At 50.8% G+C, this 11,946-nt stretch overlaps 5 protein-coding genes across 5 annotated transcripts; 3 read left to right on the top strand and 2 right to left on the bottom strand.

Annotated features, from left to right (window-relative positions):
• The first annotated feature begins 410 nt into the window (after positions 1 to 410).
• On the top strand, positions 411 to 2,158 carry F4807DRAFT_220699 (N-terminal C2 in EEIG1 and EHBP1 proteins-domain-containing protein). Its single transcript, XM_047994056.1, has 2 exons — positions 411 to 561; positions 633 to 2,158. The coding sequence occupies exons 1-2, from the start codon at positions 526 to 528 to the stop codon at positions 2,052 to 2,054; spliced, it is 1,458 nt and encodes a 485-aa protein (XP_047851218.1). The 5' UTR covers positions 411 to 525; the 3' UTR covers positions 2,055 to 2,158.
• A 463-nt stretch (positions 2,159 to 2,621) lies between these two features.
• On the bottom strand, positions 2,622 to 4,946 carry F4807DRAFT_437950 (HSP70-domain-containing protein). Its single transcript, XM_047999083.1, has 3 exons — positions 4,626 to 4,946; positions 4,426 to 4,552; positions 2,622 to 4,367 (listed from the first exon to the last, which is right to left on the bottom strand). The coding sequence occupies exons 1-3, from the start codon at positions 4,759 to 4,761 to the stop codon at positions 2,912 to 2,914; spliced, it is 1,719 nt and encodes a 572-aa protein (XP_047851217.1). The 5' UTR covers positions 4,762 to 4,946; the 3' UTR covers positions 2,622 to 2,911.
• Positions 4,947 to 5,172: 226 nt separating this feature from the next.
• F4807DRAFT_463385 (uncharacterized protein) lies at positions 5,173 to 5,977 on the top strand (the record flags this gene model as incomplete). The annotated part of the gene is made up of 2 exons (XM_048001974.1): positions 5,173 to 5,379; positions 5,438 to 5,977. The coding sequence occupies 2 exons, from the start codon at positions 5,173 to 5,175 to the stop codon at positions 5,975 to 5,977; spliced, it is 747 nt and encodes a 248-aa protein (XP_047851216.1).
• Positions 5,978 to 6,252: 275 nt separating this feature from the next.
• On the bottom strand, positions 6,253 to 8,440 carry F4807DRAFT_220656 (uncharacterized protein). Its single transcript, XM_047994055.1, has 2 exons — positions 6,951 to 8,440; positions 6,253 to 6,869 (listed from the first exon to the last, which is right to left on the bottom strand). Exons 1-2 carry the CDS (start codon positions 8,086 to 8,088, stop codon positions 6,529 to 6,531), a joined length of 1,479 nt encoding a protein of 492 aa, XP_047851215.1. The 5' UTR covers positions 8,089 to 8,440; the 3' UTR covers positions 6,253 to 6,528.
• Positions 8,441 to 9,082: 642 nt separating this feature from the next.
• F4807DRAFT_437944 (uncharacterized protein) lies at positions 9,083 to 11,946 on the top strand. The gene is made up of 2 exons (XM_047999082.1): positions 9,083 to 9,379; positions 9,454 to 11,946. Exons 1-2 carry the CDS (start codon positions 9,337 to 9,339, stop codon positions 11,403 to 11,405), a joined length of 1,995 nt encoding a protein of 664 aa, XP_047851214.1. The 5' UTR covers positions 9,083 to 9,336; the 3' UTR covers positions 11,406 to 11,946.

Below are 11,946 nucleotides of genomic sequence, written 5' to 3'. Positions count from 1 at the left end.
ACCATGACTGCATGCTGTTATCAGTGCCAGTACCAGTATACTACCGCCGCCGTACCGCCGCCTCCGTTCGCTTTCTACTAGTAGCAAGCGGCAGGTAGCATGTGCTTTTCTGCCGTTGGGGTGAATGCGGCTTTAATTATATTATTATGGCGTCCCTGAGTATGTAAGCCTGCATGCTCCCCCCCAAATACAATTCCAATTCCGTCGCCGTCGTTCTCTTTCTTGAGCCGCATTCCTCTTTTGTTCGATCTCTCTTTTTATTCCGCTGTCTCGCATTCATCCAGTAAGCGAACATGTAACTTCATGACTTTCTTGACCAATTTATATTGTCTCGTGTGCGTGTCAGCATATTCCATACCATATATATCCCTGTGTCTGCTCTTCAACTCGATTACATTTGCTTCTTTGTTGTCTTCTGCCTCGCGGCTCGGAGTTACGGGGATAACCTATAAACATAATGTCTTTTGATTCTGCTGCCATACCCATTGCTATGCGCAGCGAATTTCACCAATTGCTCGAGCTAACATGCGGAATTTTCCCATAGTTAATAAGGCGCGGAAGGTAAATACGCCTTATCCATCCTTCATATATATAATCCCCGATTCTAACACGCATCGTCTCTGTCCTTATAGCCGAAATTTGAGCTTCACCTCACCATCTATGATCTGAACAACGTGCCCCTCGTGGCTGGTACATCCACGATAAAATGGCATCTCCCAAACTCCATGCATAGCGAGCATCGTGGCCGCACCGCAAAATGCTCCATCGACAAGATCAACCACCGCGTCCTCTACAACTACTCCAAAATAGTGCCTCTGCGCATCTCTATCGATCGCGCCAACAACCTAACAGACTGCCCCATCGAATTCGAGATTCTCCAGGAATTCCCTTTAGCCACCGGTGGTCGCGACGAGAAGATTCCCCTCGGCTACGTTCGTCTCAACTTAAGCGAATATGTTGAAGAAAGCGAGAATATCCCCCGACGGGGCCCACGCACCAGCGCCAGCCTCGACTACGCGCGGGCCGGACAGGGCCTATCGCACCGGAGACAAAGCAGCAGCAGATCCGCCAGCGGCGCTCCCGTCGTGGGTGGTTCTAGCCCGCCCAGCGCTCCTCACCCGGAGGAAATCGACGTCGTAGACGACGAGGCGGAGGAGGGCATCGTGCGGCGGTACCTGATGCAGGACAGCAAGATCAACAGTACACTAAAGATCGGGATCCTCATGGTCCAAATCGACGGCGAGCGAAACTACATCGCGCCCGCGCTAAAGACGGCGCCCATGTTCGGCGGCATCGCCGGCATCATGACGGGCACCGGCAACGACCAGCAGATCCAGGTCGAGGCTCCCTCCGAGGACGGCTCCCCACCTTCTAGTAGCAAGAACAATAACCCACCCGGCGCCAACAGCCTCAGCAAATCCCGCGACGCCTCCGAGCTCCAGGACATGTACCGTCGCTCGCTAGCCGCGAGCTGGGCTTGCCAGCCTGGTGAGCTGCCCGCTGACGAGTGTATCGAGGATATCTTTTCGGGCGGCGACGGCTGGAGTGATACGACGCGGCCCGGCGCTAAGCCGCCTACTCGTAGGAGGAGCAGCCGTCAGTCTGTGGATAGCAGTCACAGCAACACGAATAGCAACAGCGGCAGCGCTAGCGGCGACGAAAATCCCGCTGGTCTCGGCGGTAGCACCCTACGACCGAGCGATATCCGGCGCATGCGCTCGCACGGGCACTCCCGAACGCACAGCGGTGGGAGCACGCACACGGTGATGGGGAATATGAGCACTCACCTAGGCGGAGGTGGGCGCGGCCGTCGGGGTAGTGGCAGATTGCTTAAAGACGAGATGGCGCATACCCACGACGGAGCCCACGATAGTCCACCCATTGGCGGTAGCGATTCGGGAGGACTGCGCGGCCGCAGCGAGAGTCTGGCGAGCTTAACCCCGACGCTGGGGAGCGATCGTGGGCGCGAGGGATTCCGCCGGCAGAGGGAGGTGGATGAATATGAGGAGAGGGAGGACTTGATTGCTTGGGCTTTGCCGGGGACTGTTACGTAGGAACGCAGCAGCCCGAAAGGTAAGGGTGCGTAGTTGCCTGGGGAGGGGTCGTGTGGTACGTTGCGAAAAAGGTGGTGGTGGCTTGCTTGTTTGCCCTATTTGCTCGTGTATTTGCGTACAGCATGTTTCAGCCAGCGTCCTCGCGCGCATCTTTTTTCTTTTCTAGCGGAACATAGGTAATTCGGGTACGGGGCATACGTACATTCATATGTTCATACGTTCGTATATACCTAGTATATATGCTAGGTTCGCATCGGCGCTGTTTTCCTTCGGCTACCTAGGTACTCCTTTTTCTTTTTCTTTACTTCAGCTATTATATTGGTATAGAAAAGATGGGATGGAAGGGCGAAGGAGCCTGGAATCGCGATAGAAAGCGGGAGTAAGGAATGTGCATCTGCGTCTGCGTTTGTTACCTTAATATGTAACCACGCCGAGCGAGGGGAATCGAATAAAAATAGCGCGCCTAAAATACCTAGGCAAAGTTGCGAAATTAATCAAGAACTAATGCTGAGCGCTTATAGATGGAACATGTCAACATTTCACCCTGTACTTAATAATCGTCTCATGTTGTGCAAGATGCCTTTTGTCTATTCTGTATAACCTGTCTGCCCGCCTGCCTGCCCTACCTCATATCTACTACCTAGGTAGGTAGGTACGTAAAAGGTATTCTTGCCCCAGGAACGTGGAACGTCGGACGCATCTCGCATTCCACATGACATCAATTCCATCCGTTCCCATCTCTCGCGTTATCTAGAAGCCCGCCACGCCAAGCATCATAGAACCCCCCTTATTCATTAGACCGAAATCAAAGGGGAAAACAGGGGCACAAAAATATTAGGGAGGTAGTCAGTCTATTCTCAAGGGGCCGGCAAAGTACCCCTGACGCCGCCCTTGCCGCCGACTTCTCTCGTCGTGATGGTGACAGCAAGGTCGCCCGCCACGTTGATCGTGACCTCGACCTTGCCTCCCTTCTTGACGTCCCGGATGGCCGCCTCGGCTAAGGTAGAGCCGATCTTCCACACCTTTTCTCGGTGCTCTTCCTCCTCCTCGTCGGAATCATCGAAGTCGCTGTCGTCTTCGTCCTCATCGTCGTCTTCCTTCTTGCCGTTCTCTTTCGGCTTAGGCTCGGGCTTCGTAACCTTAATATGGGTACCACCCTCAACTACCTTCACCAAAACACTTCCTCCGTTCTCGGGAGCTGCGATGTGCACTGTTCGGCGAGCTGGGACGGCCGTCTCCGGTGCAATAACAGGGGTGAAAGTTTCTTCACCTTCGTCGGATAATGAGATAACACCAATTGCGTTCGTGATGTGCTTTACGGTCGTGACCGCAGGGTGTGTCGATTGGTCAATATCGTCGGCCTCGTATTCCTGGATCAACGAGGCCTGCAGGGCCGCACCACGGGCCTGAAGTTCCGAGGGGTTGATAGCGGTGGCACTCGTTGAAGGGGCCTGGATGGCAGTGGTCTCCGGGAATATGGCCCGGAAATTAGCGGCGATTCTAGGTGTGTGTGATGTACCGCCAGACAGGATGACCTCGTCAATATCGAGTACGTCTAAGCCAGCCTTCTTTATCACACCCTCGACCAGTCGGTTGAAACCTTCAAAGACTTTGCGCGCAATCGTCTCATATCGTAGTCTGTTAATGGTAGTTTGGAAGTCGATACCCTCTGCCAAGCTCTCAACGCTGAAGCTGGCATTGTTACCAATGCTAAGAGCCTTCTTGGCAGCTTCGGATTCTGCCTTGAGCTTCGCTAAGCTCCTTGCGTTCTCTCGAGGGTCGACGTTAGCATTCTTCTTCATGAATTCTTTCGCGAAGTGGTCCATAAGGACACCATCTAAATGAACGCCTGCAAATTCGTAGTCGTGAGCCGTAGCGAGAATGGTGTACAGGCCACCCCTTGAGGCGACCACGGCAACGTCCGAGCGAGTGCCGCCAAGGTCAGCCACCACGATTATCTTGTCTTTTAGCTCGGCCTCAGGTCTCGCATCGTAAGCAAGAACGGAGGCGATGGGCTCGTTGATCAATTGGAGGACCTCAAGATCGGCGTCATTTGCGGACTGGATCAGAGCTTCTCTCTGAGCTTCTGTGAAGTTGGTGGGCACCGATATAACGGCAGAGGTGACCTTCTTTCCGAGATAATCCGAAGCAGATTGCATGAGACGGCGTAGATACCGGGTGGATACCTCCTTCACGGAGAGAGTCGAGGGTTCTTCTCCTTCTACCTTGTCCTGGATTGTGAAAGTAATCGTACTAGTCGAGTCCTGAGGGTGAGCAGCAGCATGGCAATGGGTAGGGTCAATCGACTTGAACCTGTCGCAAAGGTAAGTAAAGTAGTCAAAAAGCGATATATTCCACAGAAAATACATACTCTTGGCCGAGGAAGTCTTTGAAGGAAATGAGAGTGTTCTTGGGATTTCGGATTAAGAAAGCCTTGGCCTGGTTTCCGGTGTACTCTTCGCCCTCGACATAGGATAGAATCGTGGGAATTTGTCGGTCTGTCATAGAATTAGTGAGCTATAGCACACTTTATGAAATAAAAATCTAGGATTTTAATATGCCGTCTCTTACCTCCGTCTTCGTTTGCAATTACGACAGGGCTGTCGTCGATCGTGCAGGCGATAGAGCTGTAGGAGTTGCCATAAGATATACCGATGGCAACTCGCTCATCCGGCGAAACGCCAGGCTGACCGGTCTTCTCACTCATGAGTGCAAAATTTCGAGAATTGTCGTCTTGTTGATATCGGGGTGGGAGAGTTATATTATTAGAAATGTCTAAAAGACTGTCTAACGAGTTTGACGGAGTTGGTGCGTGGTTATGGTGGGGTGTGAGATTTCGAATTCGGCGACTTGCCAAAATTTTGACCTTGAAAAAGAAAAAAAATTAGAGTTCCCTCAACGCTACCTAATAAGACCCTTGTCTGCCTTACTTGCATGGTAATGCCGCTAACACTAGCCACAATAGCCCCTCCATATACCGCCAAGATATTCACAAGCTAGCACGCCCCAGCCACAACTAGTAGCTAAAACCAGCCTCACCTTTGGGTACAATAACCAAGCCCCACTAAATTTTGAGACTTAAGACACTGAACTTTCATACATCAACATAAAGATCAAAATGGCGGTTGAACAGAGCGAGAGGATATTCGTCCTCCCCGGCGATCAAATAGATCCCTCATTAATACCCTCTCATCCAAAGCGGCCACTAAGACTCGGTCCTGGACTTCGACACATTCCTCCAAACGAGCTGGTCCCCACAGTCGCTGGCCAGCTCGTCACATATTACAGGAAGAATTCGATATGGGTTGAGTACAACGGAGGTCGAGTAAGCACCTTTATCCTCCCCCTAATTTACGACAAAGCCAAACTAAACAAATTCGCAGTACATACCCGCGGTCGGTGACCTCGTCATTGGATCCGTTCACCACTCGGCAGTGGATTACTTCTACGTCATGCTGTCGGGGTACACTTCCAATGCTATCCTGCCTCAGCTAGCATTCGAGATGGCCACGAAGAAGACGCGGCCCAACCTGAATCCCGGGGCTCTGGTCTACGCGAGGGTCTGCCTTGCCAATCGGCACATGGATCCCGAGCTGGAATGCGTGTCGCCAAGCACAGGCAAAGCAGACGGTCTGGGTCCCTTGAATGGCGGGATGCTATTCGACATCTCCTTAGGAATGGCTCGACGGCTCCTCATGCGCAAGTCCGTTGAAGAGGGCAAAGTCATTGTCCTAGAGGAACTCGGAACCGCCGGTCTTGCGTTCGAGACTGCCGTCGGTAGGAACGGGAAGATATGGGTTAATAGTGAGAAAGTCAAGACCGTGCTAGCTGTTGGGCGGGCGGTGAAGGAGACTGATGAGAAAAACCTCACTATCGAACAGCAGAAGAAGTTGGTACGAAAGCTAGTCAAGGAAATGAGTTAAGGCGGGTTTCCAGAAGCCAAACCTAAGTTACGATTATTTCCTTGATATTTTAATGATACCCAAATGTTTTCGGTCGGGCCTCAATGCTTTCTTATGGTATGACTGACCTCGGTACTGTCGGATTATGAATGAAACCCCTGGCATATTTGCAGTCTTCTAACTTACAGAGATACCGTTTCTCAAGACCTACCATGAATCCCATTGAGAGCATGACTATGGCTACCTATTGTATCACGTTTCAAGTAGTTTATTTGAAATCACATGGAGAAAAGAATATGGAAAACGTATGTTATATAAAAATGCTATCCAGAGCATTTTCAGGGTTGATATTACGCTACTGACCTATCTCCAGATACTTACCTTAACGTTATAACAGATTTTAAACACGCTCCCTTAATCTACCACGTCCCGCTTCCAAGTACAGATGCAGATGGGGTGATATGAGAAAGTGGGAGACGAAGCCAGCGAAGCAAAATATGCTTACCTTGATTGTCGCGATCACCATTAGTATGAAACGAACTTACCCTTTCTTACCTTTATCCTAAGTCCCTTTAAAGCCACTTCGACTGTAATTCAGGCTCCAATCTCCGCCTTTCGAGACAGCTGGGGCATACTTGGGCATCATCCCCCTGCGAGCAGTAACACGATTGCACAGCGCACGAGTAAGCTGGAGAGGGTGTGCTGACAGAAACAAGCACCGTGGGGGAATCCTCAGCAGCCTGTACTTGCTCTCCGAAATTTTCTTCAAGCAAGAACGCCGCCGACGGAATACCCTTCTCGCGGAAATTCTTGAGCCCGGCCGTGCGTGGCGGCAGAGAGATCCGGAGAGTGTCACTCAGAGAGGTGGCTCTGGGTCTAGTAAGCAACTCAGATGAGGTTCTGCCACGTACCACTGTACATTAAGAGTCAGTAAGCTCTTTAAGAGATGGCTCTGGAGGCCAGAAGGGGGAAGATGATTCTCGGTATTACATACGGTAGGTTTCGGTGGTCGTGGCCGTGGCCGGTGCCGGGAGCCTGGGAACTGGTGAAAGATCCCGCGTGCGTGATAAGGGGATCGCGCTTTTGCTGCGACCTTTTTTACTTTTACCTTTGCTGTCTTCACTGGTCGTGCTGGGCTCGGGGCTTGGGGACTCTACTCTCCAGGCAGGGACCTTGGGCGCTTTTCCCAACTTAGGCACGCTAGGTAAGTCCTTATGCTCTGGGTTTGGGTAGCCCATGATCCTGGTCGTTTCAGCCGCTTTGGTGATTCTCTTCACGAGTGAACTACTCGAGGCTTGAGGATGGGGTTCTTTAGACACCGGCTTTAGGCGGATAGGTAGTGGTTGGTGGGGAAAGCGATTGGAAACTCTTCCGTGGTAGATCAATTCATAATCAAGGTCATTGTCATTTTCGTTCTCAACGAGATCTGAAAGATCGATAGGCTCGTTGGTTCCGTACTCCACCACTGTATTATCGGATATTACTGGGAAAGACTCAAAGTCGCTTCCACCGGTTGGGATAGGGAGTATTGGCTTAGAGATGTCCCTCTTGGATATTTTGCCCTGACCGGGGACTGGCTTCCTTGGAATTGGCTTCTTTCTGGAGGCCTTGGCAGACTTTGACCGCGACTTAGATCGTGACGGGCGACGATCTCCGTGACGTTTCCGGTGGACAACGGGCTCCGGTTGTTGAATGTCAGCCGATGGAAGATCCCTGTAGCTGGTTGCTCTCATCGGACTTCTGGGATGAAACGGCTGCCCAATTGGCTGTCCACTCCAATAGGCGGTAGTAGAGTCTAGCGTAGCTAGTTCTGCTGATGAGATGTACGCCTCAGGGGGAACCGTTGCAGGGTCAATGACCTCCCTTGAGAGTCCATTATTTCCTTTAAACTCGAGGAACTTTTTACTTACGTGATAAGCAGCCTTCCTTCCGAATGCGCCGAGAAAGAACTCGAAACATCTCCTACAAACTCGGGGTACCGTGGTGTGCGTTACGTGGGCCTCGCAGTTTGAGACGATCATGCCGAGACATGGGAAGTCCTTCTTAAACTGATACCGCCAACATCTATCAAACTCTCGCTCCTTGTGACGGCAAGCGTAACGGATTGTTAAGCGTTTGCAGGTGCACGGCATATTGGCGGTATTTTACCTAGGTAATAGTAGATGGTTGGAAGTGTGTGTAATCATGAGACTATCACTCAGGTACTTAGATATCTAGGAAAGAAGACTGCTCAACAAATCTTCTCTCTAGAATTACAGAGTAATAGAATCGATAACTTGGAAGCAGATAGATTGATCGAGTAGTGCTAGACGCCGAGTATTTGTATGGCAGCTTACGCCCAGTCAATGCGATTGTTCTGCGATATTGTAAGGAGCAGTGCTTCACTTCGTGGTACATCAAAGAGAGGATCTGTCAACAAGATTATTGTCTCTTTGTGAGCTTCATGGAGGCTTTGTGAAATAGAGAGTAAGCTCCTTGATTGTCCGGTGTGAGAATCGTAGACTAGATAGGTACTGATCGACTATCCTTCGTCAACAATCGGAAGCTCTTTGACAGAAAAGACAATGCTTTTATGTCATAACCTATACGTATAGTTAGAGGTACAGATTGGCATTGTGTCTCTTTTTGGAATTGGGATTGCCTCTGTTCTCAAGTGTGGGAGAATCTTTAGTACTTCATCATCCCTTCGGGTTACTTTCCTATCTCTATTGACTACCTGCCACGCAGAAATTGTCATCGTCGTCTCTGACATTGTACGATTTTTATGGTGGCAAGTTGGTTTCCTGGTTCGCAAGAGAAACCGACCTTGCTGAAGTTTAGTATCAGTGGCCACCAGCTTAGGATCGACTTCGATTCCGAATGCCCTCAGGTTTGTGTTCGCGCGAGTTAAGTTTCTTTCCTGCGCTTTTCCGAAAATGAAATTCGTATTGGTGTTGAAAGAGGCTGTGTAAAGTAGGAACCCGATTACTCATAACGGACCATAATGGAGTTGGTCTAATTGTCGCCAATGAGAATTTGTGAAAATTTAAATAGCTGGCCGATAGACTCATAATCAATAGATCCTAGTCTATGGGTTGAAAAGAGTTGAATTAGAAGATATTTGTAAGATTGAGTCAATTATTGAATGCTATAAGTAATGGATATGGTTCCTGCCGACTTGGTGCCTACCGTCTGTAAAACAAAGGAAGCTACGTACGGTACTTCACTACCCCACCAAAGCTTCCAGGTTCTCAACCCACTTTCGTCATCGGTGCTCCCAATTTAGGAGCTTTCTCTTTTCTAAGTTCTTTAAGTTCATCTAGAGTTCTACCAAGACACCAACACTCTTTCGCTCCTTGAAACTTCTAGATAAACGAGAGGTCAAGTCGGAGTCGCCGGCAATGGATCAAAAAGTAGATGATTTATTGAGGCGACCCCTCTATGGTATTATCTGACTATTCTACCTACCGTCGCAAGATACTGTAGAACCTTTTCTAACCATATACCCCACCATGTAGTCTACGATCTACCCGACCAGGTCCTTAGCACCCTCTCCTTAAAGCAGGACGCAGCCGACGCCGGACCACAGAGCATAGAAGAGGAGTCTACCAAGGCAACACCGCAGACACAAGATGTACCGAGCAGCTCCTCGGTAGTAGGCTCACCGTCATGCTCACTATGCGCTCTCTCGTTTGCATCCGTGCAAGACCAACGCGGCCATCTAAAGTCGGATCTACACCACTACAACCTGAAGCAAAAATTGAGAGGAAAGAGCCCAGTCTCTGAAGTCGAATTCGAGAAACTAATCGCAGACCTCGACGAAAGCCTTTCGGGATCCGACTCCCCTGATTCCGACGAGGACGAAGACGATGAGAAGGAGAGCAATCTCCTAACGACCCTCTTGAAAAAGCAGGCCAACTTAGCCGATAGGAAGAATGGTGGTGGTACAGATGACAACCAAGAAGATAATGAAGATGGGTATTCTCCGAAGAGACAGAGGGGTGGTGGCGCGCAACCATTACTTTGGTTTAGCTCTCCCATCCTTCCCCAGAATAGCTATTTTGGCGTATATCGAGCTATATTCAAATTGGAAGAATCTAGAGATGAAAGCAATATCGTCAATATCATTAAGAAGAAACAACTACAACCGATAGCCGTACCCAAACCCGGCCCGGACGGCAATTTTGCACCTGCTGTCTACAAAGGTCCGCATATATTCCTTTGCATGATCGGCGGTGGTCACTTCGCAGCTATGGTAGTCTCTCTGGCGCCGCGGCAAACGAAGCATGGGTCAACAGGCCCCTTGAATAGAGAGGCCACGGTTCTAGCCCATAAAACATTTCACAGATACACTACAAGAAGAAAACAAGGTGGCTCGCAATCGGCAAATGACAATGCGAAAGGGAACGCGCATTCGGCCGGTTCTAGTATCCGTAGGTACAACGAGCAGGCCCTGACAGATGAGGTCCGACTACTCTTACAGGACTGGAAAGGCCTACTGGACACATCGGAGCTGCTATTCATTCGCGCAACGGGAGCCACGAACCGGAGAACACTCTTCGGCCCTTACGAAGACCAAGTCCTACGAGCTAACGACCCACGCATACGGGGTTTCCCCTTCAGCACGCGACGAGCCACGCAGAACGAGCTAATGCGGTCTTTTATCGAGTTAACTCGGCTGAAAGTTCGCGAGATCGACCCAAATCAACAAATCAAGACACAAGAGGAAACATCTACTAAAGCTGCCTCTTCCAAACCTGCGAAACCAGCAGCCCCCAAGTTGTCAGAGGAGGAAGAGACAGCGCTACTACATACGTCACAACTCCAAGCCTTCATCCGCAGATCCAAGCTTCAAGCTCTCTTATCCTACCTCAAAAGCAATGATGTTCCAGCAAATTTCCTCTTCCAACCCGCCGACTCGCCGCAAAACTACCACGCTCCCACGCCCCTTCACCTGGCTGCGAACCAGAACTCAGCGCCGCTCGTCCTAGGCCTAATCGTGAAGGGGGGCGCGGACCCCACGCTCAAGAATAGGGAGGGCAAAACGGCCTTCGAGCTCGCGGGAGATCGGCCGACGAGAGACGCTTTCCGCGTCGCACGCGACGAACTTGGCGAGGGGAAGTGGGATTGGGAGGCTGCGAGGGTGCCACCGGCGCTTTCGAAAGTCGAAGCGGATAAGCGCGACGAACGCCAGCGCAAGGAAGCAGAGGCGAAAGAAGCCGAGCGACGCAAAGCTGAGGAATTAAGGCTCAAAAGCGAAGGCCCGAAGGTCCCCGATGCGAATGGGGGTGGTAAGGGCCGAGGGAGAAGCCTGCTAGATGCCGGCGTGAAGAAGACGGCGCAGGATAAGAGAGAGGAGGAGGCGCGCGGGTTGACGCCCGAGCAGAGGATGAGGCTCGATCGCGAGAGGAGGGCACGCGCGGCTGAGGAGAGGTTTAGGAGGATGCGGGCTGGTGGTGGTGGGGGCTAAGGGGGTAGCGAGCAGATAGTCTGCGGTAGATCTACGCATTTCGTGCCTAGCTAGGTGATGACATGGTAAATCGGGCTTGCGAGGAATAGGGGCGGGGGCGGAAAGAAAGACACGCAATAACAAAAAGCAAAAACTGTCGAGTGCCGATCATATCGCGCAGGTGATCTGATCGATCGGATCACCCGCAGCGCCAGCGCCATCGCCATGAAAAGGCGTATCCCTAGCCGCCGGAGACGTTTTTGGCGTAGATTCCGCCCGGGCTGCTTTTTGCGTAGCGCGGCGTTTAGTGGAGATTGGGAATGGGGAATGTTGTACCCTCTTAGAATACGCGTTGTGAACTGAGACAACCTCTTGGGAAGGAAGCGGGCGCTGAGCGGAAACAAAAAAAAAAAAAAAAAGCGCTTTAAAAACGCTTATTTTGTGTAAGCGCCACTTACAAGAGTAATATCCCGAGAGGACCAATGGAACGTCCACACAACATCTGCATAGGTAGGCAGCTAGCCATGAAAGAAAGAAAGAAAAGAGAAAGAAATTTCCGTTG

The sequence above is a fragment of the Annulohypoxylon truncatum genome (assembly GCF_022578515.1).
Source record: "Annulohypoxylon truncatum strain CBS 140777 unplaced genomic scaffold F4807scaffold_32, whole genome shotgun sequence".
NCBI lineage: Eukaryota > Fungi > Ascomycota > Sordariomycetes > Xylariales > Hypoxylaceae > Annulohypoxylon > Annulohypoxylon truncatum.
The sequence above is the reverse complement of the archived record's forward strand: the minus strand, read 5'-3'. Positions and strand labels throughout refer to the sequence as shown.